The sequence below is a fragment of the Vicugna pacos genome, chromosome 20 (assembly GCF_048564905.1).
Source record: "Vicugna pacos chromosome 20, VicPac4, whole genome shotgun sequence".
NCBI classification, from domain to species: domain Eukaryota; kingdom Metazoa; phylum Chordata; class Mammalia; order Artiodactyla; family Camelidae; genus Vicugna; species Vicugna pacos.
Window position 1 is genome coordinate 27,444,602 of NC_133006.1, and position 18,276 is coordinate 27,462,877.

At 39.7% G+C, this 18,276-nt stretch overlaps 1 protein-coding gene across 6 annotated transcripts in view; it reads left to right on the forward strand.

Annotated features, from left to right (window-relative positions):
- RIPOR2 (RHO family interacting cell polarization regulator 2) overlaps positions 1-18,276 on the forward strand; it is a 179,217-nt gene that overhangs the window by 69,764 nt on the left and 91,177 nt on the right. The window contains exon 1 of one of the 6 annotated variants that reach the window (XM_006198596.4): positions 8,809-8,922. The exons of the other annotated variants lie outside the window; for them this stretch is intronic. Within the exon in view, the coding sequence (XP_006198658.2) occupies positions 8,862-8,922 (61 nt within the window). The 5' untranslated portion in view covers positions 8,809-8,861. Of the gene's footprint in view, positions 1-8,808; positions 8,923-18,276 lie in introns of those variants that run through there. 6 annotated transcript variants of the gene reach the window in all.

Sequence of the window (18,276 nt, forward strand, 5' to 3'; positions counted from 1 at the left end):
TCAGAAAACTGATGGCACATTTTATTAGGAATGCTAGATACATCCCAGAAGACGCTGCTGTTCCCACCACTCCACAAAGTGCTACTTCAGCCCAAGTGTGGGACAATTTCCCTTCTTACAATGTAATGTCTTTTTATACTTGAAACTCTTTTTTGATCGTTCTATCACATTTCTCTGTTAGAAGAAAATATATGTATAATTAATTTTTATTGAAGTATAATTGAGATACAATGTTATATTAGTTTTAAGTATATGACATAGTGATTCAACGTTTATATACATCATGAGATGATCACCAGGATAAGTCTAGTTACCATCCGTCACCATTTAAAATTATTACAATATTATTGACTCTATTCCCTGTTCTGTACATTATACACCCCCAACATGTATTTTATAACTGGTAGTGCATGCCTCTTATCTCCACCTATTTTGCTCATTCCCCCCACCCCCTGCCCTCTGGCAACCACCAATTTGTTCCCTGTATCTATGAGTCTGTTTCTTCTTTGTTTTATTTGTTCATCTGTTTTTTAGATTCCACGTGGAAGTGAAATCATAGAGTATCTGTCTTTCTCTGACTTATTTCACTTAGTATAATACCTTCTAGGTTAATCTATGCTGTTTCAAATGGCAAGATTTCGTTCTTTTTTATGGCTGAGCAGTAGTCCATCGTGTGTGTGTGTGTGTGTGTGTGTGTGTATCACATCTTCTTTATCCATTCATCTGTCAATGGGCAGTAAGATTGTTTCTGTATCTTGGCTATTGTAAATATTGCTGCAGTGAACATGGGGGTACATAAATCTTTTTGAGTTAGTGCTTTTGTGTTCTTCAGGTAATTTCTATCTTCTTGTTGATGTTTCCACTGTTGAGACAGTCTTCTCGTATTTAGTTTACTTTAATTCTTTGAACACATTTTAAGTAGATGATTTAAAGTCTTTGTCCTAGTGAGTCCGACATCTGGGCTTCTTCAGGGACAGATTCTATTGATTTGCTTTGTTTTGTTTTGTGTGTATGAGCCATACTTTCTTATTTCTTTGCATGTCTCAATTTGTTGTTGAAAACTGGACAATTTAATTAATATTATATGGGAACTCTGGAAATCAGATTCTCCCCACCTCCTCAGGGATTTTTTGTTGTTTAGTGACTTTTCTGAACTAGCTCTGTAAAGTCTATATTCTTTGTTTTGTGTGGCCACTGAAATCCCTGCTTAGTTACTTAGCAGTCAGCTAATGTTGGACAGAGATTTCTTTAGCTGCTTGGAGCCAATGAGTCTTAGCCTTTGTCAAGAGACTCTGTATGTAAGCTAGGATACACCTTCTCACTCAGCTAGACACTCGACAACTTAGCCTTACCCTTTACTTCCTGCTTCTGCAGAGCCTCAAGTTTAGCCAGAGGTGAGAGTTTATGGCCTTTGCAGGTCTTTTCTAACCACGTGCACAGCCCTGGTCGTGCACGTGGCCCTGTACGCATTTGGCCTTCTGAATTCCCAGGAATATGTCAGAGATTTTCAAAGCCCCCTATGGTCATCTCTTTCCCTAGGTTTTCCTTTTTAAGATTTTGGTTCACCTGCTGTTTGACTTTTACCACTGCCTCAGACAGTTTCATTATTTACCAGTTGCCTCTGATTGTTTTTAACAAGCAGGCCCAAAGAAAAGGCTATTCACTCTGGGCAACTCTGACTCAAGTTCAATAAAGACAGCCTTATAAATGTTAAATAAAGACAGCCTTATAAATGGGATCTTCCAGGGAAACAACAGATAGGTCACATCGTGACAATTTTCTGGGAATGGGGCTTTAAAGAAGCTCCAAACCCATCCTCTAACCACTTCAATGACTGCTAGTCTTCTGGTTTTCCCTGTATTGTAGGCTCTTGGTTTTCAAGGCTACAAGAGAGCTGGGGATGAGGAGATGGAACTAGGGCAAATCCATCCAGGGCTTTGGTCAGTCTGTCGGGCAGGCTTCCCCAGCACCTGTAGTAAGTGACCTTGAGTGTGGCTCCTGCAGCTGAGAGATACCCTTAAGACTGGGGAAGGTGAGCAGGAAGACTTCCAAAGCCTCCGGGAGGACTGTCATCCCACAAGGTGGGTATCTTCTCTTAACGGCCTGAAGACAGGAATAGCGTTAAAATCGTGTTCCTTTAGCCCCAGCTCCTTGTCCATGTCCTCCTGCAGTTAGACACATTTGATGTGCTTTTTTACAGGCAAAGGTATCCAAAGATAAGATTATTTCTGGCTCTGTGACATTTTCACCTTCTCTTTCTTTATTGATTCCAAACACTCTTCACAGTTTCAATTCCTCTTTTCTACTTTGTTCTCCTTTCTGTTTCTAGTACCCCTAATTACTTGACATTCTTCTCCCTGCTCTGAAGTTTTCCATCTGAAAAGTATTTAGAAACACTGTCTGGAAGGAGTGGGAAATTCTCCAGAAGTAGATACAGAGAGAAGATTGTGAAGCTCATCCTCTATTGAAATGAAAGCCCACATTGGATGATGACATGTTCCCATCAGTGTGACTTCCCCCTCTAAGCATTTCACAGATGGTAATTTTTTTTTCAAAACAGCAGACCATGCAGAAATGTTTAAAATTAATAAATAGCCAATGATTATAACTTAAATTCCCATGCCACAAAACAATACCACCAAGTTGGTTTTCATATATTCAAGACAACACATACACAGTCGTTCATACATTTACTTAAATGTTTCCCACGGGCTTGAAATACAGTAGGAATTGATTATTATTTTTTTGAATAGATAGATGATGGTTGGATGGATGGATGGATTGATGGATGAATAAATGAATGAACACAGAAATGAGCACGTAAAGCCCCTCAAAGCATGGACTAGGCCTTGCATGTCTTTGAAATTTGCACACTGAGTACAGCACTAAGTAGGTACCAACTGTTCAGAGTATAAAAGTTTTGCCATGTTCCTGTGCTTTTGACCTTGGTGAGTTGTGTTGTTAAACTTAGCTCAGATTGTCACAAATCAGCCTTTGATTAAAATAATTGGCTCATACTGGCTCGTCCTTACTTTTGTTCTCTTCCTGAAATCCAATTATCAGAGCTATTTGCCTCAATCACCGAAAAGCAAGGTCCTTTGGTTAATGTTCCAGACTCACCTCTCACTGCTTACTCAAAACTGCTCTCTCTAACCTGCACCCCCGTAACTCCACCTCACTGACTTGCCCAGCCCCGAGCACCGTTTCCCTAGCTGCAGTCTTTCTTTTCTAGTATGGATTTGAAAAGGATCAGAATACATCACCCCAAAATATGCCACATTGGCATCAGGATTATTTTTAGGTGAAGGCAATTCAGAAATAGCAGACATAGGAGAAAGTTCTGCTTTCTCTTTTTTTTGGCCTATAAACAGGACATTAATTTCCCTTTGTAAAAGTGTTCCCCTTTCCCGTACCAGGAACAGGAAGATGATTCATGGACTGAAGACTACTTTTATCACCAGAGATGAGATGAGTCTGCATACCATATCTTATTAAACCCTTATCCATCATGTATTTCCTAGTCTCCTTCCCGCAATTTACTACCTCTAGGACCCCAAACCACCCCACCTTCCCTTTGTCTAATCACTTCTCCACAACTTACTACTCTTTGTTAAAATAGTATATCGCCCCGAAGTCTAACCACTCCTTTGGGATTTTCACTTCTTTTCCATGGAGCCCCCAGGCATTATAAAAATGTTAATAAAATTTGTATGCCTCTTCTTCCATTAATCTCTTTTTTGTCAGTTTAGCTGTTGTTTTTTTTTACCTTTTGCCCACTTGGGTCATTTATATAAGGAGACTCATGCTATTGATATTTTTATGAGACTTTCTTTAGTCCACATTATGTTTTCGAAATGTATCCACATGGATGCATGCATCTGAAGGTAACAAATTTCCCTCCTTAGCCAACACATCAGGCATATATATGTCTTCTCTCTCTAAGGTGACTGTGAATTTTGGGAGCAAGGAGTATGTTTTCTATAACAGTGCTCTTAAGGCATTCTCAGTGACATTTGTGATTTGTTCTTTGAAATTGTTAGCTGTCTTTTTAAAATATCTATACTGGAGAAGACTGAGGGGAATATATCAAGGGTTATTGAGATTTTGTACCAAGCCACCCTCCATCCCCATTGAGGCTTCAGCCAGAGAAATGGCCCTAACCCGCTCTGTGAGAGGTTTGAGTAGGATAATTACAACTCGATGTGCACCGTGTGCCATGTGCTTTGTCAGTTCCGTTACACAAATGCGCCTATGTCATCCTCAAAACAAGCCAAATGAGGAAGTGTATTAGTTTGCTAGGGCTGCCGTAACAAAGCACCCCAAACTGGGTGACTTAAATAACCGAAATTTACTGTTTCATAGTTTGGGAGGCTAGAAGTTTGAGATAAAGGTGTCAGCAGGGTTTGCTCCTCCTGAGAGAGATGAGGGAGAATCTGTTCCATGCTTCTGGTGGGTTGCTGGCCATCTTTGGCATTCTGCGGCTTCTAGATCTCTGCCTTCATCTTCACATATGTTCTCCCTGTGTGCATATCGGAATCCAATTCTCTCCTTTTTGTAAGGGGCCCATCCTATTTAAGTATGACCTCATCTTAACCAATTACATCTGCCATTATCACATTTCAAATAAGGTCACATTCTGAGGTGCTAGGGGTTAGGATGTCAACATATAAACTTGAGTGGTGGGGGGGACACAATTAAACCCATAACAGAAAGATTTTATTTTCTCCATTTAAAGATAAAGAAATAGTCCCCCAAATGATTGTGCTAATTTGCTAAAGTGGAATGGCTGGGGACCCCAGGGTCAATATGGCAACCTGGCAGCTCCGAAGTGGGAGGAGATGGAGATAGCGCAGATTCCCAGGAGCCACTGGGATGCTCTGGTGACCCAGATCATTTGTAGTCACTCCATAAAGCTGTTTAGATGGGAGGTAATGGAGTGAGCTTTGGAGTTATTCCAATCTGCCACTCACTAGCTATGTGTTCTTAAGAAAGTTATTTAAGCTCTCAGAGTCCCACTGCTTCAACTGTAAAATGAGATAATAACACCTACCTCCTGGGGTTGTGAAGATTAAAGGACACAGGACAGTGGGTGAGAAATGTAGTGATGATGAAAATTGATGCCTGTCTCCTCACCCCAGCCACAATGAATGGAGCTTCAGTCTGCACAAAAATTTCCTGCATTTGGGACCATTTTTTTTTGTATGTGGTAAAAAACACATAACATAAATTTTACCCTCTTGATTTTTTTTCTTCCCTTCTTAACAATTTTTAAGACCACATTTCAGTGTTAACTATATGTACATTGTTGTACCAAAGAGCTCTAGAACTTTTTCATCTTTCATGTCTGAAACTCTATACCACTGAACAACTCCCCATTTTCCTCTCCCCCCAGCCCCTGGGAACCACCATTCTGCTTGCTGTTTCTATGAATTTGACTACTTTAGGTACATCAATAGTATTGGTCTTTTTGTGACTGGCTTATTTCATTTAGCATAATGTAATCAAGTTTCATCCATGTTATGACTTGTGACAGGATTTCCTTCTTTTTAAAGACTGAATAATATTCCATTGTACATATATGCCACATTTTCTTTATCCATTCATCCACTGATGGACATGTAGATTACTTTTACATCTTGACTATTATGAATAATGCTTCAATGAACATGGCAATGCAAGTATCAATTCAAGATCCTGCTTTCAAATTTTGGATTATATGCCCAGAAGTGGGGTTGCTGGGTTATATAGTAATTTTATTTTTAATTGTTTGAGAAACCTCCATACTGCATTCCATAGCAGCTTTATCATTTTATAATCCAGGCCCATTTTAATGAATGGAATTTAGATAAGTACAGTCTTGAACCAGAAAAGTCATTTGGGTGGAAATTGGGTTGGGGGATGGTGATGGAAGAGTCAGAAAGGAGGGGAGCAAAGGAGATCTAGAGACAGGATTCAGCTCCAGCTGCTGCTTCTCTGTATTTCTCAAGGTGGGAGGGGCACTACTGGTGTTAAGGGCTGGACAGTCCTTCCTCTCGAGCCACTGTCCCATACATTGCAGGAAGGTTACCAAGACATTAAATATCAAGATGACTGGATAAAGAAGCTGTGGTATATTTATACAATGGAATACTGCTCAGCCATAAAAACCGACAACATAATGCCATTTGCAGCAACGTGGATGCTCCTGGAGAATGTCATTCTAAGTGAAGAAAGCCAGAAAGACAACGAAAAATACCATATGAGATAGCTCATATGTGGAATCTAAAAAACAAACAAACAAACAAACAAAGCATAAATACAAAACAGAAACAGACTCATAGACATAGAATACTAACTTGTGGTTGCCAAGGGGGCAGAGGGTGGGAAGGGATAGACAGAATTTCAAAATTGTAGAATAGATAAACAAGATTATACTGTATAGCACAGGCAAATATATACAAGATCTAATGGTAGCTCACAGAGAAAAAAATGTGACAATGAATATATATATGTTCATGTATAACTGAAAAATTGTGCTTTACACTGGAATTTGACACAACATTGTAAAATGATTATAAATCAATAAAAAATGTAAAAACAAAGACATTAAATATCAGACACACTCCCCAGTCACTGTGCAATCCAAAATACCCACTATATCCAAATTCTTCCCTGAGGATGGTCCTAGCCCTGGTTAAGAGTGATTGGAGGTTCCAACAGGCCCCAGGCTGCATACGCTCTTTAGGAACCCCACAGCACCCATCGCAGGGGTAAACCCACTGCTGGTGCTCAAATAGCCCTTCATGACTGACTCTAGAATTCCTCTGTACACATCCTTTCTTACAGCTGGACTTCTCCAGCCCCATTTTCCATACTCTTCCCTGGGAAAAGCTGGTGTAATTTCAAAGATAAGTTAAGGGAGGAGGGGGCGGTTCTGACTCTGGAGAGTAGCACCAGTAGTCTCTTCAAAAGCACTTAGCAATACAGTGAGATACCATGACACACCTAGTAGAATGGCCAACATCCAGAACACCAAATGCTGGCGAGGATGTGGAGCAATAGGAACTTCCATTTGTTAGTGGTGGGGATCCAAAATGGTACAGCCTCTTGGGAAGACAGTTTGGCAGCTTCAGACAAAACTTAACATACTCTTTTCATACAACCAAGTAATCTGCTCCTTTTTATGTACTCAAAGGAGTAGAAAATGTACGTCCACACAAAACCCTGCTCATGGGTGTTTATATCCGCTTTGTTCATAATTGCCCAAACTTGGAAGCAACCAAGGTGTCCTTCAGTAGGTGAACAGATAAATAAACTGTGGTACATCCAGACAATGAAGTATTATTCAGCATTAAGAAGAAATGAGCTATCAAGCCATGAAAAGACCAGGAGGAACCTTATATGCATACCACTAAGTGAATGAAGCCAATCTGAAAAGTCTCCATTCCGTATGATTCCAACTCTGATGTTCTGGAAAAGACAAAACTATGGAGACAGTAAAAATATCAGTGGTTACCAGGGTTGCAGGGAGGGAGGGTTAAATAGGCGAAGCACAGGATTTTTAGAGCAGAGAAACTACCTTGTATGAAACTATAATGGTGGATATATGTCATTATATATTTGTCCAAATCTACAGAATATACAATACCAAGAATGAACCTTGGACTAATGTAAACCTTGGACTCTGGGTGATACTGATGCATCAATATAGGTTCATCAGTTGTTACGAATGTGCCACTCTGATAGAGCGCTGATAATGGCAGGGGCTATACATGTGTTGGGGCAAGGGGTATATGGGAGATCACTGTTACTTCCTCTCAATTCTGCTGTGAATCTAAAACTGCTCTAAAAGTTTAGGTCAATTAAAAGTACAGTAATACATATTTTAAAAAAAGAAACCCTACTCAGTAAATAAAGTTGCCAGGAGTAAACACCTTGGGCCAACAACTTCCCACATCACCTCCATTTGCATCCTCTAAGCTTCTGACATCTTATAACACAACGCAGAGGCCTGGGAAACCCCAAGTGAAGTTGCAGTATCACTCAGAGATTTGTGTTTAAACAGCCATACAGAATTCAGCACATTTTGAGTGTTTCGATATGGTGATGCCAACCACTGGTACTCATGTGACAGCTCAGTGGTTGCTCCCTCTAGGAGGAACTGCTTTCTGAGTTACATTTTCTCCTTTCTTCTTTAGTGATGTCTGAAGTATCAGACTGAGTCAGTATTATGAAATGGAAGTTGTTTGAGCCAAACGAATTATCTATTTATTGGCTGTAGATTCATTGAGACAATAAGAGCCTAGATGTATGTTCAGTTGGGTTTAAGTGTTGGAAAGTTTCTAATCCTCCAATGTGAGGGACTTGCAAAAGAGAAAAATACAACTATTAGTGAAAGAAAAACTCTATCCCTCCCAATGCCTGCTTGGCTCTAGCTAGTGGCTTGCGTTCCTTTCAGATAAATTGTCACTGAAGCAAAACTAAGATAGAAGAAATGTGAACCCCCTCTCTTTCAACGCTACCCATTGTGTTCAATTCATAAGTAAGAAAGTTAAACGCCCACCTTCCTCTTTTAGAAAATATGAAAGTTGTGGCTTTGAAATAGAATTAAGTGCACTCAGACTTAATGCGATATCCAACCCGATCTGCAGTCCCCTTCCAAAAAAAAAAAAATCCTTCTCCGTGGTGAAAATTACCCCACCTGGAATGCACTCTGCAAAAGGCTCACGAAGCCTATTCATATGAATGAAGCTACTTTCTCAGGGCAGAGGCGGAAGCTGCCTCCTCGGAGGGCTTAGGCAACCCAGGGAAGGAAATCGCCTCGGGGGCAGTGTGGCTGCTGGGGCTGCCTGGGCTGCGCACGCTGACTTGCCGTCTCCAAGATGCAGTATCTGGACCCCGAGGAGCTCCTGATGGATGAAGAGGATGATATTTTTAGTGAAGGTAAACACGTCTTTCTGGCAGGAAACTTTCTCTGGCCTACTTTGCTTATCTTTGGCCCGGCTTGGGTAAGGACCTTGAGGACTTTGAAAGCATCCTGGATGGGATGGTGTTGCGCATGTCCATCTAGGCAGCACCCAAGGAGGACAAGGCAAAGCCAGGGAACTCGGGAGTTGAATGGTTCCGCCAGATACTTTTTTTTTTTTTAATGTCATGACTTAAGATTTAGTTTATGGTAGAAAATAGCACAAAATTTTCTTCTGTGCTCTCTTGTCTAACAGCTTAAGGGAAGGGTGTCTGTCTCGGTGCTCAGCACACAGCGGAACCGCTGGGGTAGCAGTGCCGGAGTAGCAGGTGGATAAGCAGACCAGGGACGGTTTCCATGATGCCATGGTGCTTTGAGCTGCACTACCTGTCTCTCCTTCTTTTCTCTCTCTCCCGTTGAATCTTTCCCTCTCTTGCTCTTCCTCGGACTTATTTGTCATCCCAGCTCTCTCTGGGTCCCCTTTCCTTTCGCCTCTTCTTTCAGGCTGGGAGGCGGCAGCCGTCCTAGCTTCTGACACCCAGTGGCACCGCCTAGGTTTCCACAGGTCACCCTGTGGAGTAGGATTTGACTCTAAGGGTTGCAGTTTGAAGTGGCTAATCTTGTCATCTACAGACATCTTGTTTAAATGCTGCCTTTGGGGTTGGGCCTTAGGCAAGAGCTTTTCAAGAATTTGAAACTGTTTAAATAAATGGTGATCTGGACTCAGGGACCTCATAAATTCGTGGGGTTTTTTTATTTTTCCCCCCACAAGAATCATATCTGGTAATAAAAAAAAAAAACTCTATCAAGTAATTTTTTAAAGGAACAGTGGTAAAATTTTTTGTGATTAGCCAAGTAATACAAGTTCATTGAAGACAAATGAGAGTACAGCCCAACAAAAATCCCTTGTAATCTAATCACTTAGGATGTAACCATTATCGGCGTCTTGATGTCTCTTTCCATGACTGTTCTAGCCTCTGAAAAGTTGAAAACCATAATTTGGGATTTTTTTTCTTTTTATCACCATTTAAATCAGTTTAAAGAATATCTCCTCCAGCGTCCTTGCTATTTGCCATATTCTCTAACTGTTGCTTTACCTGGGTGACAGGTATTTGGAGCTGCTCTGGCCTGAAGTTTGGTCTTAGGCTCCATTCCTTGGCTTTTCACTTCTACTTAAAGATGTTTTCTGTTTATACCTACTTAGATGTGTACTCCCTTCAGGAATTAAAATATATTTACAACTAGGACTATAAGCCCAAATGGGACAATTTAGTAATTTTTTTTACCAACCTTCAAAACGCCCGGCCACATTTCTTTCCCCCAAAGAGATTTTTCTTTTTACGACCGGCTACAGTGCGAAAGAGCGCCACCTATAGACGGATACAACCACCGCACTGTGGATTACCTGTGGCCCAGCTCTGAAGGCAAGATTTAAGACCTCAAAAAAGCCAGGCTCGATGAGCCTATAAGATCTCTCTCCTGAACATTCGTGATTATCAAGGTGATTATTTGAACAGCAACAGGCATAGTAAAGAGTCAAGCTGGGAGTCAGACAAGATTCAGATTCAAATTCTCATTTTGCCTCTGATTACCTCTGTGACTTAAGCAAGGTAATTGCTGAGCTAAACTTGTTTCCTCAGTGGTGAAATGGGACAATAATACCTGTTGGGTTGTGCAGATTATGTTCATACCTGATTCGCAATATTTTCATTGTACTTCCGAGGTGATACTCTTTATACTTCCCAGACTGATTATTCATTTAACTTAATCGCTAAAGATTAAAGAGAGAATCCTTAAGTCCAACGTCCAGTGTATTTGTTTTCAGTTTTCAGAGTCATGGATCATCTTTGCCTATTAACGTGAAATCCTGTCCGGGTAGTTCCTTCATTTTAAGTGCACTTGTGCAAGGTAATAATCAAGAGCTTCATCTCCAGGCTTGTGCTGCCTGGGCTTTGCACTTAATTCATTCTGTGACTTTGAGCAGGTTACTCAATCTCTCTGTGCCTCAGTTTACTCATTTATAAAATAGAGTAAATACTCCTAGCGCAGGGTGTGTGGATGAAATGTTGTTACAGGGAAAGTGCTTAGAATAGTGCCTCAAACATGGCAAGCACTCAATAAGTATTAATTCCTGCTATGGATTCAAAAAATGGATTTATAGAATGGGTTAGAAAGTGACATAGAAAAGGAATTCTGCACAGAGTTTTTTCACATGTTTGGTTAACCTAGTATATTCAAAGTGGGACTTATTTACAGAACATCTGTTTATAAACCACTTTTCAGAGGTATCATAGAGTGGAAACAGCACTGGACAAGTTGTTAGGAATCTGACTTGTAACCCCACACCTCCTGTTACATAGCTGTAGGATCTTGGGCAAGTCCCTAACCTCGTTCAGCCTACTTCTTCATCTAAGAGTGGGGTTGATTACAGATTCTCTATGATCTCATGTAAAAAGCTGCAGCATTCAGTTACGTAATCTTTTCTGCACAGTGGCATACATCTACCTAGAAGAATTCAAGCTTGCTCTAGGTTTCCTCCATGCTTTTAGCTCACTTTAACATGCCTAAGAAAGCAGAAAGCTTTCAATCCAATGAGTTTCCTCCAACATAAAGGAAGGAAAATGCCTAGGAGCTTGTTACTAAGGCAACCATATTTCCTTGCAATGGACACATTTTTAAAGGACCCTTTCCCCCTAAAGAAACACAAATTTAGAATTAGGTCCATTCAGTTAAAAGTACATATAAATGCATTCAGGTTTATGGACCACATAAAGATCTGGGAAGAAAAAAAATGAGTCATGCTCACAATATATTTTTTAATTGCCTGTCTGAGATCCAGTTTGCTTCAGCTATTGTTTTCTGTGATTAAAGAAAATGTTAAAGTTCATGGAATTAAGAAGCATTGGTGTTTGACTTTGCTTTTGTTTGAAGGGAGAGCTGCATATGATTAGTGAATGATTGATTTGATTACCAAGCTATTGAAAAACCAGTAATTGGAATTAGAGAGCTCCTTTCCCATTGTTGTTTCAAACTTATCAAATTTAAGTGCTTTCATCTGTTTTGTCACTGTGCCTTCTTGACAGCCAGTCTGGTGTATGTTAGTAGAAATAGCTGGATGGATAATAATAGTAATGATAACTGTAACAGTTATAATGATGATAGTAATACTAATAGAAAAAAGAAAAAAAAATCATCAGAGTGGAGGCCCTTGGCTGGCTTTCAAGAACAGAACAGGACTCACGTGTGGGAGGAAACAGTTTCTCAGGTGGTGGTCAGCCAGGAGGCTGGCAGCCGAAATTACTCCTTGGCACAAATTAAAGTTGCAATTGCTTCTTTTGTTAGACCCACAAGCCCCGCCTGCCTTCGTTTTCAGCACTGCTCAGTCATCTGTTGTCAGGTGCAATGATTAGAATAGTAAAACATCACGAGTTCACAGTCATGTGTGTAAAGTATTTCTCAGGCTTATATATTCCCTGGACACTTCCAGGGAAAGCTCTCACTTCTAGAAAAACTACAGGAAACCACGAAGCTTTTTCTATACCGTCCAATGTTCTGGTAAAATGCAACATAGCATAAGGTGACTTCTCCTGTCCGAGGTTACCGTCTCTAGGAAAGTAGTTTCAAACTCCCCAAAGGAGAGCTCTCCCAGATGGAGATGTACCGACAAAAGGAAGTCCACTCAACCATTAGATGCTTGTCACTCTTAGAGACTAAATGATGCTTAGGGGAAAAAACGCCACACATTTTTGAACCAAACCTCTCCTTTCCCCAAGCCAGGTAAGTAAGCCTTTTTTCCCTTTCAGAGGGAACTTCAGTTCTGAGAGAGCAAGAAAATTGCAAAAGGTTTATCAAAAAAAGAATTGTAAGAATAGATGCCCATTTGTGTCTTTCTGTGCAAACTGCTGATGAAACTAAGGTAGTTTTTTTAAATAGGAGGGAAGGAAGGGAGATTAAATTATGTTGAAAACCAGTAAATCCCAAAAGTTCAGACTGGCCAAGTCATACCCTTTATGGAAAAAATGTTGAGAAATAGAACATAAAAGCGTATGTGCCTTGGCTAGAAAGAGTTGGACCTTTTTGTTTCATTATACCACATATTACATCATATAAATATAATAATTGTTATTTGACTATGTTGATACTTTCTTAAAAACATCACTCTCCAGGGGTCTCAAGTAGACCCAATAATGGGATTGGAGAAGGGGCAGGAAGGGGATGCCCTCATCTCCTGTGCAGAAAGAAGTTGGTTACTCTTTGCTTTCACAGTTTGCCAAGATTGCTTGGATCAGTTTCCATCCCTGAAATCCTGGATAAATGCTTTGGTTGGAAGTCATTTTCCCTCCTTCATCTGTCACAGGATCTGGAGCAGACACAGACCTCCCCACAATAATCCATGCCTGTGTGACCCATGCCTTGGATTACTGCAAAGCATTCCCTTCCCATAGATGTCTAGGAAGCTTTCTTTGACTGGTGCCAAAGAGATGGTGTCACGTCAGGGGCACAAACTAAAATAGCACATTGCACTAAAGCTATGCAGGCTGCCTTGGCCACCAGTTCACCCCCCCTGATTTACGGCCCCCAGTGACCTCAGAGTGACCTATTTAGATCAGGCCAAAGCCAAGAGGGGTCCAGTATTACAAATAAAGCATTTTAAATGCTTATTTAATATCTCTAGAAGCAGCCAGTAAAGTCTTTTTAGGAATGGTATGAGATAGCCTTGAGTATATCTTCCATAGGACTTAAGTTGAAAACTACAAATATATATGTACCTATTATAGGTATGGGGGGGAAAAGTTAAAAATAAAGAAGAAAGAAATGTGTAGTTGTTATGACCAAAGCAGTGAAATAAATTGGGAGTTTTCCCCTTCCTCTTTGATAGAAATTACTTCACTTACTGAAGTCAACACGTTTATTAGAGAGATGTGATTTACCCAGTTACCTCTGCCTCAGGTGTTTTACTGTGCTTTGTAAGTATCAGCTTATGCAACTTCTCACTTATTTTTGGATGGCTAAACTTTGTCTATTGATTGTTTGACAAACAGCTGTGATGTTTAGTGAAGATGTTTGCAATTCAGTTGGCTTTTTTGGGAGAGATCTTAAAAAAAGGAAAAGGTTATTTTTTTAATTGAAGTATAGTTGATTTACAATGTTGTGTTAGTTTTGGTGTACAGTATAATGATTCGGTTGTATATGTATTATTTTTCATATTCTTTCTCTTTATAGGTTATTATAAGTTATTGAATATAGTTCCCTGTACTATACAGTAGAACCTTGTTATTTATCTATTCTGTACATAGTAGTTTCTATCTGCTAACCCCAAACTCCTAATTTATCCCTTCCTGCCCTCCTTTGGTAACCATAAGTTTGTTTTCTATGTCTGTGAGTCTCTTTCTGTTTTGTAAATAAGTTCATTTGTGTCATTTTTTTTAGATTCCACATATAAGTGATATCATATGATATTTGTCTTTCTCTTACTTCACTTACTATGATAATCTCTAGGACCATCCATATTGCTGCAAATGGCATTATTTCATTCTTTTTTATGGCTGAGTAGTATTCCATTGTGTGTGTGTATACATATATACCACATCGTCTTTATCCATTCCATCTGTCAATGGACATTTAGGTTGCTTCCATGTCTTGGCTATTGTAAATAGTGCTGCTCTGAACGTTGGGGTGCATGTATATTTTGAACTAGACTTTTCTCCAGATATATGCCTAGGAGTGAGATTGCTGGATCATATGGTAACTCTATTTTTAGTTTTTTGAGGAACCTCCATACTGTTTTCCATAGTGGCTTCACCAAATTACTTTCCCACCAACAGCGCAGGAGGATTCCAGTTTCTCCACACTCTCTCTAGCATTTATTGTTAGTGAAATTTTTCATGATGGCCATTCTGACCAATGTGAGGTGATACCTCATTGCAGTTTTGGTTTACAAGGAAAAGGTATTTGTTGAGTCAAACTGAAATAACTATATCAAATACCAGAAGGGCACAGAAGAGTTGGAGAGGAAGGGAAAAAAAATAGTGACTAGTCCTAGCAGGTAAAAATGGAGAGAAGAAAATGAAACAACAGTGCAGGTGCTGGTGGGACACTGAACATTCCTTGACAATATGTTCAGGCTGGACTGGGGGCTGGTTTCTGGGGAGCCTGAAATTTGGATCTGTCTGGCTGACAGAGGGGGTGATGATTCCATAGCATGTGTATACTCCAGAGTGAAGGAGGGATTTGTCAGGAATCCAAAGTGTCCAATCCTTGTTGACAGACAAACCAAGTCATTTAAGCTGAAAACCCACTTCACTTTGTGCCGTGTAGACAGAGCGTATGTTATCACTCACCAAGAATTCCCCTTCAAGAAAAAAAGAACAATTTACTCGATCATTTTTAGATATTTTTAACAGTAAGATTTTTGACATACGCTGGATAACAATCAAAAGGCAGGTATAATGGCCAGTTTCACTCCAGAAGGCAAATTAATGGTAATTTATGTTATCAGCATTCTTTCACGTGTGGACTTTCCATATCTTACACTTTTTCGTTCCTCAACTTGCTTAACAGATGCTTCAGGCAGAAGAGACTTAAAGATCAATGGTGGATACACAGTAAAAATTTTAGACATTAAAATGTAAAAGTGAGGGAAATGTGAACTTTTGGCAGAGTGAGGTGTCTATTTTCCCAACTGATGGAGAGAGAAAACACTGTGTCAAGTTTTGTAAAGATTGTCGTTAATAGATAACCTAGTAAACAGAGAAAAGATCTCGAGGGTATTTCATCATCTGCTGTATTAGGAGGCTTAACCCTAGGAAATCATTATTTCTAAATAAAGAGAAGAAAGAACAAGTTGCTGCCTTATGGAAAGTGACGAGGTTAGGGCGTCAACTTTTCACTGCAAATCTTTCTTTCTTAGTCTTTGGATCATTGGGAGTTAAAAGTTTAAATATTTATACTACACAACTCAAACAGCAACAGGGGAACACTGGCTGGTCCCTTCTCTTCCCTTATGTCATTCTAACCTGTCTATTCAGTGTAAGAAGTAATGAGTCAAAAAACAGGAAGAAAATAACTTGACTTTCAGATCACAAAGTGAGTCAACTGGCTGAGCAGTTGAAGATAACTTGTTTTCTCTCTGTAACTTGGCATTTAGGAGACTCTGAGAGGGAATAAATATGAAAACATGTCCTATGGTGGCATTTTTCTTTCTATTTATAACAGCACAATGAAATGATGGAATGGCATTTGAAGAATCAAATATATGACTTATGGAAGGCACTTTTAACTGCTTCCAGATAAATCACATGACTGAAATATTAGGAAAAACAAACTCTTCTCCTTCAACTTCTGGTTTATATGCTGAGGGTACCATGGATGTCTTGAAGGTGGAACATGCCTCAGCCACCTATTAATCTCCATAGCATCTCTAAAGACTGAAAAATAAATAAGAATTTAAAGTCTTCACATAAAGCATGATAGAAAGCTTTTTCAGAAAATGTTGCTATTTTGAATGATCTGTACTCTACAATCTGAGTGAAAAGTCGTATGCTTGCTCTGCAAAGAGCTTCCATTTTCTGGCCATATTGCTGTACTAAGTACTGTGCATACAAAAATTCTAGAACCACCCATGTTTGTAAATCTTTGATTTTTACCATTTGGACTTCCAAACTGGGGGAAGGTAGCATAGCAGAAAGAGTGAAATATTTGAATTCAAAAGACCTAATTCAGTTTACTAGTGGTTTGACTTTAAGCAAGTTACCTAACTCTTTGGAAGTTTCACTTTCCTTCTTCCCCATGATAACTATGGTGATGATGATGATGATGGGGTGGTGGTGGTGGAGGTGGAGGTGGCGGAGGCTGTAGCGGTGGCGATGGTGATGTGCTGAAGATGATGATGGTAGTGGTGATGGTGATGTAATAAAGATAATATGGTGGTGGCCGACACCTCCCCCCAGAATTGCTGTGAAGTTAAAGGAGATAATGTATGAGATAATGGAAAACCATTAAGGGCTTACTATATAAATGTCAGTTATTTTTTAATTGTGATTTTCTCAGCTGTCCCAGCCTCCCGAATCTATATACAGTTCCCCTCTTCTACTTTTGGCCTGTGCTTAACGAAGACACAAGCTGCTGAGAGCAGAGCTATTGAGACTGCTCACTTCGGATGCTTTCCTGGGAATAGAGAGGTGCGTCTGGCTCATGAATTAACAAGCCTGCCTGCTACCTAATCTCCACCACGTGACCAAGGCAGGCCTCAGAATAACCCCTTTGCTTGGCACAGAATAAGTACGTGATTTCCTACCCCTCCTATTTTTTTTTTCTTTTCTTTAATCAATCTGGTCTCCCTCTGAAAATTCTTTGAATGCTAAAAAGCTTTGGCAGTTTTCTTGTGGCGAGAGTCCCCTTGCCTTGGTCAGGAACGCTGGAGGTGAAGAATCGTATCTTTAACAATACTCAGGCCTTCTTCCTGGGTAAATATTTACTTGCAGTAAACATACCACAATTACTGCCTCCCCATCGCTGCTTTCCAGACTTTTTAAAAAGTAATCTGAGAAAGGCCGGGCTTTCAATATTTGTTAAACCATTTCTAATTTAAAGATAACACTCACTGAAGTTTGAATTATATATATGTTAACAGCATTTTAGGGCAGTCATTAAGATTTTTTGAAGTTATTTTATACTTGCTTTATTTGTTTTTGTTTTTGTTTTTTCGTTTTCATATTCTTTTTCATTAAAGGTTATTACAAGATATTGAATATAGTTCCCTGTGCTATACAGAATTTTTTTTCATCTATTTTTATATATAGTGGTTAACCTTTGCAAATCTCAAACCCCCAATTTATCCCCTCCCACCCCTTTTCCCCCCATAACTATAAGTTTCTTTATTATGTCTGTGAGTCGGACAGTCATTAAGATTTTAAACAAAGCCTCTACAACGTCCCCTTTAGTGATTTTTGCTTCGTTTTTATTTCCATTTCTTTTTAAATATTTTCAATGGTAAAACCTGGAGGAAATTTTGGTCATCAGTTTGTATCTATTTGTGTGTAAATATATTCAGGTGTACACGTTTATAGGAGGACAAACATGAGTTCAGTTGCTTAATAATAACACTACATAGGACAAAGAAGGAGTTAGTAGGATCTACCCGCTGTGAATTAATCATACAGTATTTATTGATCACCACTCAGTAAAAGTTAGGACCAGGACACATAACTGGTCGGTTAGGTGGGAACTGGTACCAGCTGTAGCAGGGTAGATGAGGAAGAGATCAACCCCGACCCTCCTCACTCCTGGAAAGACAACTGCTGGTGGGTCAGAAGTATCATCTTCTGTATGAG